Source organism: Gracilinanus agilis, chromosome 1 (assembly GCF_016433145.1).
Source record: "Gracilinanus agilis isolate LMUSP501 chromosome 1, AgileGrace, whole genome shotgun sequence".
NCBI classification, from domain to species: domain Eukaryota; kingdom Metazoa; phylum Chordata; class Mammalia; order Didelphimorphia; family Didelphidae; genus Gracilinanus; species Gracilinanus agilis.
This window is the reverse complement of record NC_058130.1, coordinates 552,619,125-552,641,872: the sequence shown is the minus strand read 5'-3', so window position 1 is coordinate 552,641,872 and position 22,748 is coordinate 552,619,125. Positions and strand designations below refer to the sequence as shown.

Genomic DNA, 22,748 nt, shown 5'->3' with positions numbered 1-22,748 from the left:
TTAGAGCAATTAAATAATGGGCTTTTAACTTAGAAGAAGGATTTTGGAATGTACATATTGGTTGTGTAAAATGCAAAGTATTGAGTTGTTTTGTGTTATAATGTATAGTATTGGGTTGTGTATTGTATTGCATTGCATTGAATTAAGGAGCTTAATTTCCATTTTGAATCTGGCATTAGGATATCCTCTATGTAACATAATATATTCTGCTATTAATTATTAATTTTTTGTTTAACAGTATATAATAAATAAAAATTGAATGGAAAATATTGAATAATTATTAATAATATAATTTACAAAATAAATCTATACCATGTTCTTCAATTAGCAAGGAGAAATTTCCAATGTGAATATTCCATTATATATTCAATAAATGGAAAATAATGACATTGAAAATTCTAGTACATATTTAAATAAACCGCATTCTAGAAAAACCAAACTATTATTTTGATATGAACTAAAAATATTAGCAACTTGTATGAACTATTTTCATTTGGAAAGTAGTTTATGATAGTGTACTTTTGCAATATCTAAAAACAAGCAAATATTTCTTCTTGAGGAATCAGAACAACACATACCTATATTGCCTCCAATTTCATATAAGCTTTGATTCTGAGTCTTAAGGCTTCCTGGTGAATCACGGCTAAGAGGAAGAAAACATTTAAATTTTCAGTTCTTGTGGTCTTTGTATGAAAATGTTTCTTTAGACACCCTGAATAACCCACCACCAAAAGACCTATACCTGTCCAATTATGTCCCTCTTGTCCTTTCAAACCTAGCTAAAGGTTCATTTCATTCAGAAATTTTTTTTTTAAATGTCACTAACCCAGCTAAAATCAGTTCGATTGCTCCATTACCCTCTGCACCCCATCTATGCTTAGAGCTACATGCATGGAATCTCACTGGCTCTTTCTTTGGCTCTACCTAAAATGCATTATGTCACATTGTCAGCACAACTGTGCCTGCTTTGAGTTGTTTCAACTCACCACATCAGTGGTACCTGGAAGAGTGGCAAAGGAATATAGACAATCAGATCCCCTGTTCCTAAAGTCATTCTTAACTGCTGAGAACTTTTAACTAGTGTTAGGAAAGAAATGGACAAACAAGGTTCATGTCCAGAAGGTGAGATCTCAAAAGGTAGAGTCTTTTGATATATAGTTCAAGGAGCAATGGCTATGAAGTCAAAGGATATGGGGTTGGATCCTTATAACTGTGTGATTTGGGGCAAGTCATTTCATTGTTCCCAGCCTCTATTTCCTTATCTGATAAATACTGCTATGACTCCTTAGGACCCTGTAGGCTCTAAATTTGTAACTGGAATAGGGGTTAGATCCCTAAAGGGACTCCATCTCACATAGAAAAGCTGGGATGAAAAGCTATCTAACACCTTAGAAGGAACTGATGTAGTTTGAATGCAGACTGAAGCATATACTGTTCTTCACCTTATTTTCTCTAAGAATTTTTCTGCAGTTTTTAAGTGATATGTCTCTTTCACAACATGATGAACATGGAAATATGCATTGTGTGACAACATATATATATATATACAACCTATGTCACATTACCTGATGTCTTGGGGCAGGGGCAAGGGTAGGAAGGAGAGAACATGGATGGCAAAGTGTTAGAAAATGATTATTAAAAATTGTATTAATGTAATCTGGGAAAAAATGTAATTTAAAAAACAAAAAAGAAAGAAAGAAATGCAAAGCGGGTGGGAGGGCAGGGAGGAGGGAAGCAAAGAAAATCCTCTATTTGCTAATGGCAAAAAAAGATGGCCATTCCTTACCTTTAAATTCTACATCTTTGATGGTGAGAAGTAGATACATTTTTTCTTACTTGGATTGGATTAGATTAGATTAGATACAGAGAGAGAGAGAGAAAGAGAGAGAGAGAGAGAGAGAGAGAGAGAGAGACAGAGAGAGACAGAGAGACAGAGAGAGACAGAGAGACAGAGAGAGACAGAGAAATAGATCAAGAGAGATAGAAATAGATTGACAGTTAGATAGACAGATAGCAATAGATTGAGATAGATAGGCAGATAGATAGATAGAGAGACGGACAGATAGACCGAGATAGATCGAGATAGACTGAGAGAGATAGATAGATGGATACACAGACAAATAGACAGAGAGAATAAAAAGATGGATAGTTGAATGTATAAACAGGACATAGGGTTAAGTATATAGAAGAACAGGATAGATAGATGAATTGATGGATGGATGGATGATAGATGAAAGAGATAGATAGATATTAAGATAGATCAAGATAGATTGATTTGAGATAGATCAATAGATAGATGATAAATGGATGGATAGATGGACAGGCAGACAAAAAGAGAGGATAAAAAGATGGATAGATGAATGCATAGACAGGATAGAGGGATAGATAGAAAGAGGAATAGATTAGATAGAAAAGATAGATAAAATAGAATGACAGAAAGATAGGCTAGAAAAAGAAATAGAATAGAGAGGTAGAAAGAAAGACAGTATAGAAAGAGAGACAGATTAGATAAAATGATGATAGAAAAATAGATGATGGAAAGATAGAAAGACAGACATAGATTGACAAAGTGGAGAGAAAGATAGAAAGGCATGGACTAAATAAATTCAAAAGATTGACAGAAAGATAGTCAAGATAGAAAAAAAGCATAGACTAAATAGCTTGCCACAGAGATAGATGAGATAGAAAGATAGAAAGAGGCATAGATTAAATAAGAAGACAGAAAGGCAGACAGACAGATGACAGAATTTATTAAGCACTTACTTTGTACGAACACTGGGGACACAAAGACACAAAGACAAGCAAGAAAGTCTTTGTAGTCTAAGAGCTTACATTCTCCTCCTAGAAGAAGACCACACAGAAAAGAGCACTAGAAAGTTGGAGAGAGTTCAAAAGCACTTAGTGGCACAGCTAGGAAGTGAGGTAAAGGTCTGGATCTTGACAAAGTAAAGCAAAGCCCACTTATTAGAACCCAGAATGTTCCAGGGCTGAGACCCAGTTTTTTGTTTTTTTGTTTTGGCAGATAAGGATAATGGCCAGACTGGAAGCAGAGAGGAGACAGATAAAGAGTAGGAAGCCAATTCTTCAGTGTAAAGGGATTGCAAATGACATACTTCTAATAACTAAGGAACAGATGTTAGAGGTATAGTCTCATTAGGAAGATGAGCAAGGACAGGCCTTCAGAAGATGTTAGTTATTAAGGAGGCTAACTCTTTGATCCAAAATTACTTTTATTGGAAACTTTTTTCCCTACACAGGTCTAAATATAATGAGTATCAAGTCAGTTATGCAATCCATGTAACCAGGCATTTGTCTGTTAAATCCCTCAAAAGCCTCTCCAAGCCCCCATATGACTGTCAAGTTGAAACAATTATAGTGATTTAGGTTTCCAGGCTAGGCAGCAACAGATGACTAAGTGTCCAGAGTGTTTCTGTTGGCCTCAGGTTATTACTTTTTAATATGTTTGGAAGGCTTCTTTAGGATACATGTCGAAGGTGTACAAGAGACCATTAAATCATGTCTGCCCTCAGATAGCAGGGTTTGAAATTATACTTCTTGTCTTTGCTCTTCTTATAAAACCCCAGGACAAATTCACATCTCGGAGTAAGGCTGCCTGGTTACAAATTGATTTTTGCTCTTCTCCTTTAATGTTCTTATTCAGTGATTAGTTGGTATATGGCAAGAGAACAAAGCAGCCAGTGACTGACTTCAGGTTGACCCCAATGATTATTGCCTGTTTTGTATTGAAAGGAACTATAGCACTGAAGATAAAATATCTGACTGCTTTTCTCTCTTGGCTATACATTAATATGCTGTACTCCTACATTCCAAAAGAATGTGAAATACTCCAGGAAAGAGCCCATTTTGTTTTTGACTTTGTATTCCCTATGTCTACAAAGTTGGTAATAAATCAAGCAATTAACCCATCAGAAAACACTTTTTAAGTGCTTATGATGTGCAAGGGTCTGTGTTAAATACCAGAAGGGAAAGTGAAATTATTCCTGCCTTCAAGGAACTTCTATTCTAACAAGAAAGATGATAGAGACAAACACTAGCACAGACATAACATATACAAAATAAATACAGGGAAGTTTGGGGAGGTTGTATACTAGTAGCAGAGATCAGGAAAGGCTTCATGAAAAAGTTGATCTTGAATGTTCTTAGTAAATACTTGTTTAATTGAATGGAATTTATCATACTAGGTGCCAGGCCTGAAGTCAGGAAGACTCATCTTGCTGAGTTCAAATTCAGCCTCAGATACTTATTATCTCTATGATCCTGGGGAAGTCACTTTACCCTGTTTGCCTCAGTTTCCTCATCTGTAAAATGAGCTGGAGAAGGAAATGGCAAATCACTTCAGGATCTTGGCCAAGAAAACCCCAAAACAGGGTCATGAAGAGTCAGACATGACTAAAAAATGACTGAACAACAATAGGCAAACAATATCCAAACTAAGAAATTCAAAAGCTTTAATAAGAGAGCAAGGTTCAAGGAAACAATCAATACACTTGACTAAAATTCAATTTACTGAATGAAGACTCCTACTGTCACATACCTGTTTTCACATTGAAATCGAGCCAGGATATCTTTGGCTTTGGTCTGCCCATTAAGTTGAATGGCCATGGACACCTTGGAATGAAGAGGTGCATGTACTCTAATGACTCCTTCAGGGATATCAGACTACAAAGAGGGGAAACAAAAGAAAATCTGCCTAAGTTATTTATACTCTTGATTCTCTTTACCTTTATCTTTATTTTTTTTTACACTCAGTTCTTAGTATAACATCAGTATCCTTGGCATTCCTGTATAGAGAATGGGGCTATTGATAAAATGGTGTCATAACAAATCCACCTGGTCCTTGCAATAAGTTTCCTTGAATAGCACTGATGATTGGTCTCCTTGAAGCAGATTCCTGGGCTATAACTGAGTGAATTTTTGCTCTTCTTCCTTAATGTTCTTATTCTGTGATTAGCTAGTATATGGCAAGAGAGCAGAGCACCCAGTCATGGACCTAAGGTTGACCCAAAGGATTACTGCCTGTCTTGTATTTTGTATTTGTATCGTAAGGTTCTCAAAGAAGAGCTCCTACATTTTCTGTCTTAACAGGCAAAAACCTGTGACATCAAATCAAAAGGTTCTCATGGGATCTTTATCTTTAAATTCTAACACTCTGATGATGGTTTTTGGCTCTTTTTGTGTCTCCATTATTTAGCATATAGTGCCTGGCATCTAAAGGGACTTAGTAAATCTTTATTGATTGATGTTGTAATCTGACAGATTGATAACACAGCAATGTTTGTACAGAATAGCTCCTGAAAAGATAGGTAAAGCAGAAGGTGATTGATTGACCAGGGGGTTCACTCCTTTTCTCTGGTATAACATAACTCACTTGGGACATCAGGAACTATGAAAATATCAATTAACCAGAAATTTCAGGGAATGGACTATTGTGGTTAATTGAATTTTCTGTTTAATTTCATCTAAACTTAGAAATCAATTTTTGTAACTTTTTTTTGCTAAAAATCTTAAATATGTGTGTGTATATAAATATATATAGACACACGCACACACTTATGTATATACCTGTGTGTTTGTGGGGAAAGAAGGGGAGAGAAAGAAGGGGAGAGAAAGAGAGAGAGAGAGAGAGAGAGAGAGAGAGAGAGAGAGAGAGAGAGAGAGAGAGAGAGAGAGAATTATAATCTTCATTTCCTTCTTATTGAATATGGTAGACAAAACCAATTTTTCTTTAAATGTGAATCTTATAGGACATTAAATGAGTCATGGCCACCAAACCTGGATGATTTTGTTGGTTTAAATAAATATCTGATTTCAGCCTTTTTTTGTTATTATTTCCCTTTCTCTCCTAAAAACAGAATGAAGAAAAATAATTCTAAATCAAAGGAGAGTATTGTTCATCAAAGCTTGACTATTCTACTGCTATCATTTGAAAATTGCCTATAAATTGCTCTCTGTAATGGAATTCTTCCAGTTCTCTTTACTTTGGCCATGATTTCCATTTATATAGTTGTCCATGTCTGTGCTTTCATCTGCCAGGTATCAAAGATACTTCCCTTCTGTCCCTTTAATGGTGGTTTTCCTCATGTATTCAATTAACAAGTACTTCACTCCATACATTCTTCTCTTTCATCTCATCTTTTCCATGGCTCCATGTGGATGGCTTTCAAAACTAGATCCCATTTCTAGCTGCTTAGCCAAGATTTCCACTTGGATATTCTATTATCATCTTAAACTCAGCTTGTCTCCCTCCATTATTTAAGTCCTCCCTTGAAGTAAACAAGCTCATTTTCTAGTGGTCCTTTCTCTGTTAGTGGAAGAGCTAAAAATCCTGCAGTTGTATATTCTTTCTTTCTGCTAACAATTTGTAAATGATAAGAATAGAAAACAACATAAAAAAAATTAGTGGTTGCAACCACTCTTTTAAATAATCTTCCTTAATTGTTTTAAGGGAACATATTTTTATGGGGTAAAAGGTGGAAGGAGAATAAGGATTTACGTAGCACCTACTATATACTAAGCACTTTACAAATATTGTTTCATTTCATCCTTACAACAACTCTGCAAGGTAGATGTTGTTATTTCCATTTTACAGATAAAGAAAATGAGATGAACAGAGGTAGAGTGACTGGCATAGAGTCACACAGCTAATAAGTATTTGAGGTGAAATTTGATTAATGTCTTTCTGGCTCCAAGCCCAGTACTCTTTCCACTGCAAAATGAATCCTATCCAGTCTATCCTCTGAAATGTTTTGTATACACACACACATACATATACAAGTTTAAATTTAGATATATACACACTTAGGGTTATATTTATATATACATACTTATATGTTAATATTTATACATACACATATTATATAACACATTATATTTTATATAATAATTATATGTAAGTGATATCCATAACAGACTCTGTTATGTAGAAGGTATATATTGTCCTGAAATAAAATATTTCATTAAAACAACAAAAGAAAGCTAATGAAAAACAAACACCGACATCATCCTTGAGTCCTCCTTTTCCTTAATGATCCCTAACATACAATCAATCACAAAGTCCTCTTAATTCTTTAATTGAAATACTCTTTTCTTTCCATTTTAATTTTCGCTGTCCTACATTAGCTTCATCATTTATCACATCCAGATTGCTCCACTAACTTCTTAGTTGGTCTCTCCATCTTCAGGCTCTTTCTAGTTCCTTTACAACCCTCACAAGTCTTGCCAGGCTAAATGTCCTAGAGTACTGTTTTGACCATGTCACTATCCTGATCAGAAACCATTAAGGATACCCCACTGCCTACAGGATAAAGCCTAGACCTTCCATAATCTGCTCCCAAACCACTTTTCCACCCTTTTCTATGAGAACCTTTTGATCTGGCCAAATAGGCTGATACACTATCCCTTGAACACATCCTCTTAAATTTTCACACTGCCATAATTGTTATTATTCATCTGTCTGAAATTCCCTCTACTCTTTTCTCTCACTGTATTCTTACTTGTCCTACATAAAATTGTCTTCAGTGAAAAATTCTGAAGACTCCTTCAGCCTATGGGCATGTCTCTCCGCTCGATTTCTACAGCATTTATTGCCTGTCCTATAAATCTGGTGATTCATCCTATGCTGCCTTTTGACAGCTTTTGTGATATTGTATTAAATGGTTTCCTTCTAGCATTCCATTATTCAGTTTTTGACACGTTCCTATCTTATTTCTTCAACAAGGCTATAAACTCCATGAGAGAGAGCCAGGACCATGCCTACCCTTCATGGCACCTAAACATCGTCTGGTTGATCCAAGTGGGGGATTTCCAGGTTTCCATAGGAATTCAGGGATGATCCATTGAGCTGCTTGCGAGCCAACGTTAACTATGTATATGTCTGCTGGGGTCCCTTGACTTAGCAGGAGCAGATGTTCCCACTGATGGTGTTTCTTTTTATGACTAGGAAGCAAAAGCCATGTCCCACAATTCTTAACCCTGTTTATGTACATGCTCTGTGAGGGTTAGCTGGTCTCTCACTATTCACAGCTGTGTCTTTTTAGCCACAGGTGGTGTAATAAATACCTCTGGCTCAAAATTAGCTGACCCCTCTCTGATTGCAAGAGGGTGGGCTGTCTAGTGCTTCAGGCAGTTACTATTTATGGTTCAGTGCTCAGCATTCTTAATTATATATTTATACTTTTCCTTCTGCTGGCCCTAAAAGAGCCACACCAGTGTATCACCATAAACAAGAGCTCTCTGGGAAATCACTAGCTCTTCATTCTTTGTGTATACCAAGACCAGGAAGGTGGGGCTTCATTAAGCACTATTTTGATGCTTAGGGATGGAACGCATTCCAGGACTTCCATTTAAAGTGCATGCTTCTGGAAGGCTATCCACATCCAGAGAAAGAACTGTGGGAGCAGAAACACAGAAGAAAAACAACTGCTTGATCACAAAGGTCGATGGGGATATGATTGGGGATGTAGACTCTAAACGATCACTCTAATGCAAATATTAATAATATGGAAATAGGTCTTGATCAATGACACATTGTAAAATCCAGTGGAATTGCTGGTAGGCTATGAGAGGGGGATGGGAGGAGAGGAGGGAAAAAACATGATTCATATAACCATTGCAAAACACTCCAAACCAATTAATTAATTAATTAATTAGTTGAGCTTAGAAAATAAATAAAGCGCACACTTTTGGAAGTACTTGGGTGGCTCAGTGGATAGAAAGCCAGGCCTAGAGTCAGGAGGTACTAGGTTTAAATCTGGCCACAAGATACTTCCTAGCTGTGTGACCCTGGGCAAGTCCCTTAACCCCCATTTTTGCCTAACCCTTACCACTCTTCTGCCTTAGAACCAATACACAATATTGATTCTACAATGGAAGGTAAGGGTTTTAAAAAAACAACAAAATTAAGTACATGCTTCTGATGGAGATCTTGGTAGCCACCTATAGAATCTGCACGGGGCTGATTGGTGTGGGTCTTTGGTGATGAATCCTCAGATTTCACTATGAGATTGAAGTCTTATCAAATTCTGGTAAAATTTTCTAGGACCTCTCCTGTACCCGTTTGAATGTACCTTATGAAATGAAATAGAAGAGCTGTTCAATATAACTTGGTCCAAAATGTTGGAATGTGGCTGTCTATTAAATTTTTAGGAACAACTGATAAAAATATCCAAATGATAATTTCAAGGGTTTGTTTGTTTGAGTCTCACAAGCAACCTGCTAGATTAAATAAAATTGGCCTTGCTTCCCTCCTAAAATAGAATGGATCTCACCTTTATCACAACCATAATATACATTATCAATACCTATCATCAGTGATATGTGTAGCCTTAGTATCTTATGTCTCACTGTTTGCAGACATCTAGAAATTGCCTAACCACCATCGTTGAATTTTTTTATGAGATCAAGGAAGAAATTATCGAATTCTTGATACTCCCTCTACTGCTTACTCACCAGTCACACTTCCAAATTCCACTGATGGTATACATCATTTTCCAAAGTCACATTCTAACTCTAGGAGTACATTAAAAAAACAAAACAAACAAACAAACAAAAAAACCCTTACTGCTTCCATCTTAGAATCAATATTGTGTATTGGTTCCAAGGCAAACAAGTAATAAGGGGTAGGCAATTGGGGTTAAGTAACTTGGCCAGGGTCACACAGCTAGGATGTGCCTAAAGCTAGATATGAACCCAGGACCTCCCATCTCTATGCCTGGCTCTCAATCCACTGAGCCACCTAGCTGCCCCCAGGAATACATTTCTGACAGACTGGTATAGCAGGAGGATGCTGGTTAATATAAACAGACAGATGCCTTCACACTCTCCAAAGAGAATTAGTTATCTCACCTTCCTTCTAGAAGATGGTGATGTTGGTAGAGTCTTTGAAGTCCTAGGGCTGGTAGCCTAAAGAAGTAACATAAATCTTTATGAATGATCTTCTACCACAGAAAATACAATTGGCAACTATGTCTTCTTCCCTATTCAGTGTCTTATTTTATAATGTTAGTGAATTTTATATTTTCTCCCAGGACTCTAGATAGGTTCACTCACTATAACCATAATCATTCTTCATATTCATATAACTCTTTAAGGCTTCCCTCATGACAAATCTGTGAAGGAGGGAGTACAAATATCATCATTCTCATTTTACACAGAAGCAAACAGGCTTAGTTATATCACTTGTTCTCAGCCACACAATCGGCAAATGTGAAGGAGAGAATTCAAATCCTGATGTCCTGACCAAAAATCCACCACTGTTTCCATCACATTGAGTAGCCTATATTTGCTTCAACTCAGCTTTGTTTTGTGTAATTAGAAAAAATTGAACCCTTGGACTTCATCTCCCAGAATCCTTTCCCCTTTGTCCATGTAGTGTCTTTAGGTATTGTACATAAAAGTTGGCTGTAGCCCCACTCTCGCTCTCTTCTCTTGTAACCATGGCTGGTTTAGCTCCCTCTTTACTCTAGTTTTTTTATTTTCTTTCACTTTGAGTTATTATTAATAACCTTATTAAATATAATACTTGGAGATATTGTATATTAATTTTTAAGCTTACAGTTTGAAGCATCCTTCCTTGAATGATCTATATGGAAATTCACTTGATCATCTCAGATTAATGAAAGAGTAAATCAATGAGAAAAGTTTGCTTTACAATGACACCTCAAGCTGGCAGCCACTGTCATCCTCCTAGTTCTTTACTGAACCTTGGCATTAAACAGTGGATTTGAGTTGGGGCACTTTGGGATGAGCTGCATTTCACCAAACATCATCTGAGTGCATATTTTAGAAATCTTTTACTCAAGGGCATCTGTTCCTCTGGCTATTGGTGAGACTTAGTGTTAACATTTTCCTTCACAAGGAATTAAAATATCAGCTTTCAGTTCTTGCCAAGATCACTTTACCTTGTTGATGAGTACATAGTATTAAGTAATAATAATAATAATGACATTATTATTATTATTAATAGTAGTGAGGGTAATCCAAGGATTTTAATAGAAAGGATAAAAACTCCTTCAGCATTGAAATCCTATGCCCACCTGAATTAGGATATAACATTATCCCTGCTCTATACCCTCTAACTTGTAGGCTATGGCAACATTTTATTACTAACACTCCACTGCAAATATCTTCTGAGAATTTAATGTCTTCTGCTCCAAAATTATTAATCACATTATGACTCTCTTGAGGAATGGGATTGTTGACTAGTACATAACATGCTGCTGAATTATATGCATCTGCTACCTCTATTTTTTCAGGTCTTTCTCTTTCCAGAGTTTTCCTTCTGAGAAGTTTTTTCATGCTTTTATCAAATATCAGTTGTTTCTTCGTGTTATTTATTGCTGCGTCATTCATTTTCCTTACTTGAGTGATTAGGAATGATGGGACCTGGAGGAAGGATGCAAAAATGGCAGCGAGTCAGAGTTTGAACTAGATTTTCCCAATGGACTACTTGGTTTTTTTATGGCTCAAAAATTCTCTCAATTAAACAATCAATTAACAATCATTCATTAACTGTCTACTATGTCCCTGGCACTATGCTAGCTGTTGGGAATACAAAGACAAAAACGAAACACTCATAAAGACCACAGACTTAAAGCTGGAAGGGCCTTTAAGGGCCATCCAGACCAACCTCCTCATTTTACAGATGAGAAAACTGAGAAACAGAGAGGGAGTGCCTCATGTGAATTCAATCTTCCTGACCAGGAGTCCAGGGTTCTATCCACTGTATCATGCTGCCCCAACGGTCCTAAAATCTATCAGAGGAAGCAATATGTATAACCTATAAAAAAACCAAACAAATACAAAGTAATTTTGGTGGGGGAGGATATTAACAGTTGGAGTGAAGGAAAAAGTTAGGAAAAGCTTCATAGAAAAGAAAACTCCTGAGCTTCAGTTTTGAAGGAAACAAGGAATTCAAGGATTCCAAAGCTGTTTGTCTGAGCTCTAAAATCAGTAACTTCCTAAAAGGACAATAGTGGAATAATAATTGGAATTATTTACTCTCTTCTCATGGGTAGGTTCTAGCCTGAAGAATATCCTAAAATAAACAGGAATAAATAAAATCCTAACCCTGAAACATAAAAACACTGTGAAGAGCCAATGCCACCACATTGGCCATGGGGTTTGAAAGGCTACCAGCTCTGGACAAAATAGGCATCATCATTTTTCTTTTCTAGGAAACATCTTGGGCTTAAGCCTCATACTCCAATGAGTAATTTTTTTTAAACAGTCCCTTTTCAAGAAAAACCATCACTTACCGTCCACAAAATATCCTGGTACCTAATCAAAAGCCGGACAATGTGTGCAGTGGTAGCAGCTGCTTGCATCTCTTCTTGACTGGAGCGTTTGCCTTTGTAGATGAAGAGATTTGGCGCAACGATCATAGAAACATTCCACAAACTCATTTTGTTTTTCCCTTCATTAGCAACCACTTTCTTGAGAAATATCAGGAAAGCCTAATGGGGAATATCATTCCTATTATACTATAATATAATTTACCATAACAAACCATAATAGATACTATATATATAAACATAATATATGGTATGATATGATATAATAATAAAATACAACACATTATGTCATATAGTTTCATATCACGTTATTTATATATTATGTTATAATAATTTAATGTAAAACATTCAATATAATAGGTAACCAAAATGCACCAGTGACCTTAATAAGGCTATTTCAATTCTCCATATCTCCCACCTCACCTCCAGCACCTCTAAGACACTGTCAGTAGTGCTGAGTTGTCCAATATTTCATGGAGTCCGACTGTCTGTCTAAAGGTGTTAATTATAAGTGATGTTGGTAGTTTTTTCTATGGACTGCTATATAAATAGTGGCTCCATCTTAACTGAGATTACCATATTGGAAACTCAACAATCTTTTACCTGAGGATTTTGAAAATTTCAAAGTCTACATATATCCAATCTCTGAAAGTCTTGATAGATATCAGGATTGAAATTTTAAAAAAGATAACTAAATATTGACACCCTAAACAGACATGAACCAGTCAACAGTCAATCAATAAGCATTAAGTACTTACTATGAGTCAGGCACTGGGGATACAAGGGAAGACAAAAGATACTCCCTGCCTTCAAGAAGTTTACTATCCAAAGGGGAAGACAACATAGAAATAAATATGTACAAACTATCTACATATGGGATAAATAGGAAATAATCAACAGAGGGAAGGCACTAGAATTAAGGACTGAGAAAGACTTTCTGTAGAAAATCCATTTATTTGATTGTTTTGTTTTTTTTTCAGGAATGGGGGACACAGAGAGGGAACGGTTATTCTTCCAGGGAATCTTAGATGCCTACTGCCATTTTATGACTTCACACTTGAAAATTATTTACCCAGGGCAGTGTCTTCTTCAACTAAATTAAGGGCTAACCTTTTCAGACAACACAAAACTCCAAACTTTCATCCAGAATTTAAACAAAATTGAATGAGTTTAAAAAAAATTTTTTTTGGATGAAATTGTCTCTATTGTTTTTCACTTTTTCCTTCTTTAGTCCTACAAAGAAAAGAACTGGAGAGATAGTTGAGAAGCAATCTGTGGCAAATTTCTGATGGGATGAAAAAGCTTTGAGAAGATTCAGGGGGCCATTCAATTCAGCTGAGTCTTCCAAAGTCCATGGAATTCTTGAAGTAGGGGTGAAATCCCATAAGGACATATAATTTTGTTTTTGTTTTTTTCTTGGTTTTGTTTCCTAGCTACAAGAAATATTGTGAGAACATGGAGGCACTCATGAGGCCAACTAGTACTTTTCCATCTCAATCTTAGGTAGCCATTAAAATGGAGTGGGAGGGGAGAGGCATAATCAAAAGTTTCAGGAGACCCCAAAAGTATGGCTGAGCTCTTCTATGGTTCTAAGTAAAGGAAGATTATTATTTAGATTAAAATAGTTTGATCATTTTTTTTATTCTCAGTTGTATATAACTAAGTAGTACTGAGAATTCCTTTACACAAGTTTCATGTATGTTGGTTTAAGATACTGAAGGTTGGGCTGGGTTTTTTCTTCTCTCAGTCACTAATATTTTCATCTCAGTTCTGAAATCTCAAAGTGCTCAAGTAATTTGTAGATTCCTTCAGCAATTAAGACAGCAAAATAAATGGCATAATTTTCATTAACTTTCTGGAATTGAAAAGGATGTAAGGAGAAGGAATGTGTTGGATAAAAGCCTACGGACAATGATTCTAGTCACAGAATCCCAGAGCTGTAAGGGACCTCAAATGTCAATCTGCTCCTAAACAGAAATCCTTTCTATAACATTTCTGAATCATTTAGACTTTGTTTGAAGACCTCAAACAAAAAGGAACCCATCACTACTAAGACAGCCCTTTCCACTTTTTGACAACTCTAATTACTGGGAATTACAGGCATTATCATCATATCAACTAAAGGGAAATCGAAACCACAACATTTTATTAATGAATAGATATGCACAGATGACTTCAAGCTCTAAAACTACACTGAAAAGAGGAAGATTTTATTCAATTTCCCAGCCAGAGAAATTCTTTTTTACCAATATAAGTCAATACCTTCTCTGTATCTGATGGTCTTAGGGAGCTGCCTAGCACACTTAAGATGTTAAATGATTTACCCAGGATGAAATAGTATGTCTCAAGTGTCTTGAATTCATATCTTATTTTCTTAAAGGCTGGTTCTCTTAGTAACTATGCTATGTCAAAATACATAAACAAAGACATTACAAAAAAGAACATCCTTAAGGAGCCTGGATTTGTTTATTAATGCAGATTTTTTGGGGGGTGGTGGTGGTGGTAAGGCTATGGGAGAAACCATGCAGTATTAATCCATCTACTGAATTATTAGATTTATTTTTGTTTTTGTTTTTGTTTCTTTTAAACCCTTAACTTCTGTGTATTGGCTCCTTGGTGGAAGAGTGGTAAGGGTGGGCAATGGGGGTCAAGTGACTTGCCCAGGGTCACGCAGCTGGAAAGTGTCTGAGGCGGGATTTGAACCTAGGACCTCCTGTCTCTAGGCCTAACTCTCAATCTACTGAGCTACCAAGTTGCCCCTGAATTATTAGATTTAGACAGTTAAGTAGCCAGAATTTTATAGCTATGTCCTAACAGTTTAGTACAGTTTTTAAGTTTATCGTGGCTTAAAATGGTGCTAAGACTTTTGGGGACTCCTGAACATGCGAAAGCTCATAAAGCAGCAGTTTTGGATAACCCATATAGTTATATATTAGGCTCTGTGACTTTCACTGTAAGAATTCAAATGAGCAAAGAGCTCTGATGACTGGCAGTATGAGTGCTGTGACCTACCTTGGCAATATCTCTATTGGCATCAGGCAGAAGCATGATCAAAAGATGCAAAGCTTGCAGTTGCAATTTGATCTTGGAGATTCCTATAAATATAACAGAAGCATCATCACATATCATGAACTATATTAATGCATCCTGAGAATACTTCTTGCAAATATCTTGTGGTGTCAGAGGGCTATTGGCAACTTTTAAAATGTTTTCAGCCTAACGATATAAAGCTCACCCAAACTGGATAGGGCTTCTGGTTGTTTACACACCACTATTATCATTCTTAGGACAAGAGAGATAGAGGTTGGCAAATGAAAAATCATGATTTTGAAAGGCTGTATTATATGCCTTGAATTAAGGTATGTAGGTGACTTGGTGGATAAAGCGTTGAGCTTGGAACCAGAGTGAGCAGAATTCAAATCCTGGCTCAGTTATTTATTTGCTGCATGATCATAGGTGAGTCATTTACCTTCTCTCAACCTCAGTTTGCTCATCTATAAAATGAGGAGATTATATTTACTGGTCTCTAATTTCTCTTCCACTTCTAAATGACCAAAACTTTTTCAAAGTGTATTCTCATACATTATGCAACTTTGGTGCTACAACAATATACATGGTGCACGAAGACAAAATAAACTGTGTCTTGGATGACCCCTAATTCCAGTGCTTACCTTGTAGATTTAGGGAAAAAAAGGGGATAATCTTTGGGGATTCAATAGCATTATCTTCCTAAAAGAAACAGAAGATCAACTCAGATTCTATAATTTTTATATCAGAAACTTGGCATCCGCTTCAGATTAGACAGAAGCCTGGTCTCTTTACCAGGAATCCTAGCAACTCTGCTTCAAGGGAGATCTTGTGGGTTATGGCAAAATTCAGAGCATGCCAGAAAACCCAGACTTTCTGGTGCCATCTCTGGGTTCTTCGCAGAAAGATGGAAACTAGGCCATGTCAAGGAATCAGTGAATCAATGGAGAATTCTGAAGAAGAAGGGAAATCTAAATCTGTTTCTATGCAATGGGTAAAAGGGAGCAAAATACATACAAGACTAAAATGTTTCAGGGAAATGCAAACACTTTTTCCCTTGACAAGGCATTGGAATATATGACATGATGCCACCTCACCAAGGAGATCAAATTGACCCTTTCATGCATGTGGGTAGAGTGGAGGTGGCGAGGGAATAGTGAACAAATGAATGAGGAGTGTGACCCCAGATAAGAATTTGGCAATCTGTGTGTCTGTGTGTGTATGGGGGGGTGGGAGGGGTATCATTTTGAACAGGGACAGGAACATCATGTCTCAAGAAAATCTGATTGTGAATTTTTATAGATAAGCTCAGAGGCTGTGAATCAAACCTGATCAGAGGCAGATGAAACAGAATGTCATACTGTAAAGGATTTGACTATGCTTTATTCAGGCAGGAATCTTTAAGAGGGAATGTCTGTAATAGGCCTTCTGAAGTAGCAAATAAGATTTTTATCTTAATAACTCAGACATAGACTGAGAGCTGCTTCTATAACCTTGAACAAAGTGAACCTGAAAAGTGTTCTAGAGAAAAACATATGCAGATCTACAGTGGAAACCTCAGTTTCCTTGTCTGTAAAATGTGGCAATTCAGATTACAGGATTATTAAGTTCTGATTCTTAATAATAAATAGTAGCTGACATTTTCAAAATGTCACAACAATCTTGTTGGGTAAGAAGTATAAGAATTATTATATTAATTTCATCGATGAGGAAACCGATTGCAGAGGTGAAATCATTTGCGCAAAGTTACATAGCTAGTAAATGTCGGAAGTGGGATTCCAAACTCTCCTCTCCCCTCTTCTCTCCCTTTCTCTCCCCCCCTTCTTTCTCTCCCTTTCTCCCTCTCTGTCTCTCTCCTCCTCTCCTTCTTTCTCTCCTTCTCTCTCTGTCTCTTTCTCTATCTCTGTCTCTGCCTCTCCCTCCCTTCTCCCCTCTTTCTCTCCCTCTTTCTCTCTGTGTCTCTGTCTGTCTGTATCCCTCTCTCTCCCACTCTGCCTTTCTCTCCCTCCCTTCCCCCCTCTCATCTCTAAGCCTGGCTCTCAATCCACTGAGGCACCTGCTGCCCCCTCAAGCTCCTTTAAAAGTTTAGCCCATCATGGGACTGAACAGGCAATTTTCAGATAAAGAAATCAAAACTATCAATAAGCACATGAGAAAATGTTCTAAATCTCTAATAATTAGAGAAATGCAAATCAAAACAACTCTGAGGTATCACCTCACACCTAGCAGATTGGCTAAAATGATAGCAGGGGAGAGTAATGAATGTTGGAGGGGATGTGGCAAAATTGGGACATTAATGCATTGCTGGTGGAGTTGTGAACTGATCCAACCATTCTGGATGGCAATGTGGAACTATGCCCAAAGGGCTTTAAAAGACTGCCTGCTCTTGGATCTAGCCATAGCACTGCCGGGTTTATAGCCCAAAGAGATAATAAGGCTTGTACAAAAATATTTATAGCTGTGCTCTTTGTGGTGGCAAAAAAATTGGAAAATGAGAGAATGTCCTTCGATTGGGGAATGGCTGAAGAAATTGTGGTATCTGCTGGTGATGGCATACTATTGTGCTCAAAGAAATAATGAACTGGAGGAGTTCCATGTGAACTGGAAAGACCTTCAGGAACTGATGCAGAGTGAAAGGAGCAGAACCAGGAGAACATCGTACACAGAGACTGATACACTGTGGTACAATCGAACATAACAGACTTCTCTACTAGCTGCAATGCAAGAATCCAGAGCAAGGCTGAGGGACTTATGAGAAAGAAAACTAGCCACATTCAGAGGAAGAACTGTGGGAGGAAAAATACAGAAGAAAAACAACTGCTTGATCACATGGGCTGATGGGGATATTATTGGGGATGAAGACACTAAACGATAACTCTAGTCGAACTATCAATAATATGGAATTAGGTTTTACTCAATGATACATGTAAAACCCAAGGGAATTGTTCATCGGCTAAGGGGGGTTAAGGGGATTTGGGGGAGAGGGAAAGAACATGAAATATGTAACTATTGAAAAATATTCAAAACAAAAACGCAAATAAATAAATACATTTTTGAAAGTAGCAATAAAAAGTGTAGCCCATGATCAATATGCCACGATGTCTCCCTAACATTCTAAGTCAGCAGTGTCATACTCAATAGAAACAGATTCTTGCCAGAGGTGCTTACTAGCTGTGTGATCTTGAGCAAGTCACTCGATCGGCCTCTGTTTCATCTATGAAATGAGCTGGAGAAGGAAATGGCCAACAACTCCAGTATCTTTGCCAAGAAAACCCCAAATGGGGTCAGAAAGAGTTGGACATGACTGAAAAAACTAAACAACAACAATATATTTTACTTTTTTTAAAATTCTTTTATTAAACATTCCTCACTTACACTTTCAGGACATATTTGGGAGTGTCAAGGGCTATGAGATGGACATCTCTGTCAGAAGTCACCTTTGCCTTTATCTCAATCAATTACACATGAATCACAAAATAGTCTTTAAGGTTCAAAGACTAACCCGGGAAATGACTACTGTTCCCTTCACAGATGCAGCCTAGGCATAAGAGTGTTTCTGTAGTTAGTAAAATCTCAGATTACAGTGGTTACAAAGAAACAGCAATTTTTCTCTTTCTGATACGTCATTTATTTCCTGGGAAAGATATTAAACTTTGCTGAATGTGTCTAAAGATAATGATTGATGGGCTCTAAGTTCTTTAATTTTATGAGACTTTTGGGGAGGGGAGGACAAACTTTGGCTAAAGAAAAGTAATTATACTCATGGATAAGCTGTTTCTCCCCAGTCCCATCTCGAATCTTGGGAACCCTGACTTGAAGAGTGTACAGAAGCCAGATTCTCCCCCTGAGGAAAACTTGTTCCCTCCAGAGTTTATTCTGTGGGGTGCAAATGGCCATTCTTCACCCTTCGTGGCAAGTCAGCTCTTAATGTCACAGTGGCCTTGCCTGATACCAGATCAGTCACCCGGAATATGGCATTTTTCAGTTTCAAGGTGACAAAGAAATGTGGAGGTTTTCACAAGCCACACAGCTATTTCTTGCTAGGATATTTTTTCAGGTTTATTTTATTCAATGATTTGCAGGGACAGCAATCAGGCAGTGAACTGTGGGGCTAAGGAAACAAATTTATTTTTATACTTTGCTTTAAAGGTGTGTTTCTGAGCAGGCATGGCAGCAGAGGCTTAAATTGACCTCCAGTTATACTATAACACCTGCAGAATTGAATGGTAACAGTTTGTCAGCTGAATTGTTGAGCATATTACCAGAGCTTAGAGGGAGGTTGTTCACAAGGCTTCAGTGTCTTTTCTGGGACAGCAAACCTGATAGAAAAGTCCTATACTTTATGATTTAAAAATAAAAGGAGCCAGATTTTTCTATGCTAGTTAGTTCAACTTACAGAAAGATTTCCATCTCAGCAGATAGAGAGGATCTAGATTTGTGATTTCTATTCCTGCAAAAGGAAAACCTGATGCAGATAAGCACTTTTGCTGCTTGTGGTTTCAGAATGGGGGCTTATAATCTAGCATCTGTGGACAGATTTCAGGGAATTTGTAAAGTTGGATGGAAAAAAATTATCTTTAATGGGCAGCTAGGTGACTCATTGTATTGAGAGATAGGCTTAATGATAGGAAGTGCTAGGTTCAAATCAGGTTTCAGTTATTTCCTTACTTTGTCACCTTGGGCAAGTCACTTAACCCCCATTGCCTAACCCTTACTGCTCTACTGCCTTAGAACCAATAAACAGTATTGATTCGAAGACAGAAGATAAAGGTTTAAAAAAAAATTACATCCTTACATTGTTAGAATGGTCTCTATTGTAACATTGCATTTTACTTCATGCATTTTAAAAACTAGATTATGAGAGGGGTCCATGGGTTAAATCCTATTGACAAAAACATCCATGATGCAAAAGAAAGTAAGAACTTTAGAACTGGAGTCAGAAAGACCTAAATTCAAATCCAGCCTTAGACACTTCCTCGTTGTGTCACTCTGGGCAAATCATTAACGTTAGTCTGGCTCAGTTTCCTCATCTGTAGAATGGAGATAACAACAGCACCCACCTTCTGGGGTTATTGTGAGGATCAAATGAGATAATAATTGTAAAGCACTTAGCAAAACTTAAAATGCTCAATGAATGCTAGTTATTAGTTATCATTTTTACTGAGTTGTCTAGAATACAGAGAACTTGCTCAGGGCGACACAGCCAGTGTATGTCAGAGATGAGACTCAAATTCAAACCTTCCTAGTTTTGGGGTCAGCTTTTTAGCCATTATTCCATACTGCCACTCACAAGATCTAACAAAGAATAACGAATACTTGACTTTGATAAATAAAGCCCAAATCTAAATCTCAGATAGACAGTTTGATGTTTCATCATCTCCTCCTAGAAGAGGAAATTTAAGCATTCTTTCTTTCCTGCCTTTGACTGTAGTGGAAAACCAAGACGATTTGGAAACATGCTAATTTTAGGACAACGCTTTTTCTTATCAATTTAAGAGCCCACTAATTATCATCTTCTGTAATAATTTTAATGATTTTGTGGCTCCTGAAAAACCAGTGTCTTATGGAGCACAGTTTATAAATGAATATGCCTTTTGATGATTAAAATCCAATTGGAATTCTTACAAGGGATTAATGAAGTAGTGATTAAAGCTTCAGATAGAAAGTTTAAAAAAAAAAAATCTCCCTTGCTCTAATACTGGACAATTTTGCAACCTTGGTCAAGGCACGTAATAGATAATACTTTAGTTCTCTCGGTGGCAAATTAGATTTTGCCACAAATTTTAGAGCTGGAAGAAACATCAGACATCTAGTTCAATCTTTCATTTTATGGTTAGGAAAACTGAGGCATGGGGTAAATACAAATTTCCTTCTCAATTCCACTATGCGTATGAGGCTTTTGGATAAAGACTGCCAAAGGGGAGAGCAATTTGGGAAAACAGTCATGGGTCTTCATGTACTTATGATAATTGCTGCTGTTGTTATTACAACAAAATACCCCCACGTAACTCTAGAGATTAAAAAAAATTCACAGAGTCCACAAACCTGTTTTTCTACCATGTTATTTCATAGGTCATGTCTCATCAGTCACCTTCTTTTTGCTTTAAGTCTAATACTGTTATCTGTGGCTCATTTATGCTTACATGCTGTTGTCACTTACTTTCTACTAGGGCAATGAAGGCCGGCAGATATTCCACAGTAAAGAGAGGGCTGGGGAGGTCTCTGATAAACATCTTTAGCAGTCCTGCTGCGTCATTGTTGCGGACTTGGTCCCAATCAAACGTATCTTCATAAAATTTGCTTTCAAGTTCTTGCCGGAGGTTCTGCAATCAAAGGAAACAACAAATGTTTAACGATTGCCCCTTTATATTTTCCCTTTCCCTCCCTCTGGACAATGGACAAAAGCCACTTTAAAAAACTATTATTGTGGGGCAGCTAGGTAGCACAATGAGTAAACTCCAGGAGGTCTTAGGTTCAAATTTGGCATCAGACACATCCTGGGTAAGTCACTTAATACCAATCATCTAGTCTTTGCCACTCTTCTGCCTTATCAGTTCTAAGACAGATTAAAAACAAAAACAAACGAACTCGATGTGTTATTGAACCAGCTAGTGGCACAGTAGATAGAGTGGGAATCAGGAGGACCCAAATTCAAACTGAACCTCAGACATTTGAAATGTGTGATCCTGGGCAAGTCAACTTCTGACTGCCTCAGTTTCCTCAAGTGTAAAGTAGGGATAATGACAAGGTCTAATTATCAGATGTGCTGATGAAGACATGAGATAATATTTGTAAAGCACTTAATGCCATGCTGACCCACAATAGGTCCTATATAAATACTTATTCCTTCCCTTCCCAATGATTACATAGATTCTGAATTGCCATTTCCTGGGTTGAAGCCACGACATCCTACATGACACCCCTAAGGTAAAGAGCCTTTAAAACCCTGATAGCCCCTGATCAAACCACTACCTCTTTGAAAAAGAATAGGCAGATTTGTTTTGTTGAAGCAATTTGACAACCTTTCTGGTTCCCTCCTGTCTTTGAGATGTAACTCTGACACTAACATGCTAATATCCAGAGTTTAGTCTTGGATTCTTGAATCTGGCTTTTCTTAATTCTGTCTTTGATTCTTCCCTTCATTCTTTTCCCTCCCATAGCACACTAGGAAAAATTTAAGCTTAGATTTTTTGACTTACTCATCTGACCATTCCCAACCACCCTGAATCATTTCCTTCCTTCCTTCCTTCCTTCCTTCCTTCCTTCTCCTCCTCCTCCTCTTCTTCTTCTTCTCTTCCTCCTTCTCCTTCTCCTTCTCCTTCTCCTTCTCCTTCTCCTTCTCCTTCTCCTTCTCCTCCTCCTCCTCCTTCTCCTTCTCCTTCTCCTCCTCCTCCTCCTTCTCCTTCTCCT

General features: G+C 37.2%; 1 protein-coding gene across 1 annotated transcript in view; it reads right to left on the bottom strand.

Moving 5' to 3' along the window:
• The window catches only part of ARHGAP28 (Rho GTPase activating protein 28), a 197,326-nt gene that overhangs the window by 4,674 nt on the left and 169,904 nt on the right, over positions 1 to 22,748 (bottom strand). Inside the window, exons 9-15 of the mRNA XM_044666791.1 lie at positions 21,499 to 21,661; positions 15,324 to 15,406; positions 12,276 to 12,473; positions 11,260 to 11,403; positions 9,865 to 9,921; positions 4,556 to 4,680; positions 579 to 643 (exon numbers count right to left, since the gene is read on the bottom strand). Of these exons, the coding sequence (XP_044522726.1) occupies positions 579 to 643; positions 4,556 to 4,680; positions 9,865 to 9,921; positions 11,260 to 11,403; positions 12,276 to 12,473; positions 15,324 to 15,406; positions 21,499 to 21,661 (835 nt within the window). The remainder of the gene's footprint in view (positions 1 to 578; positions 644 to 4,555; positions 4,681 to 9,864; positions 9,922 to 11,259; positions 11,404 to 12,275; positions 12,474 to 15,323; positions 15,407 to 21,498; positions 21,662 to 22,748) is intronic.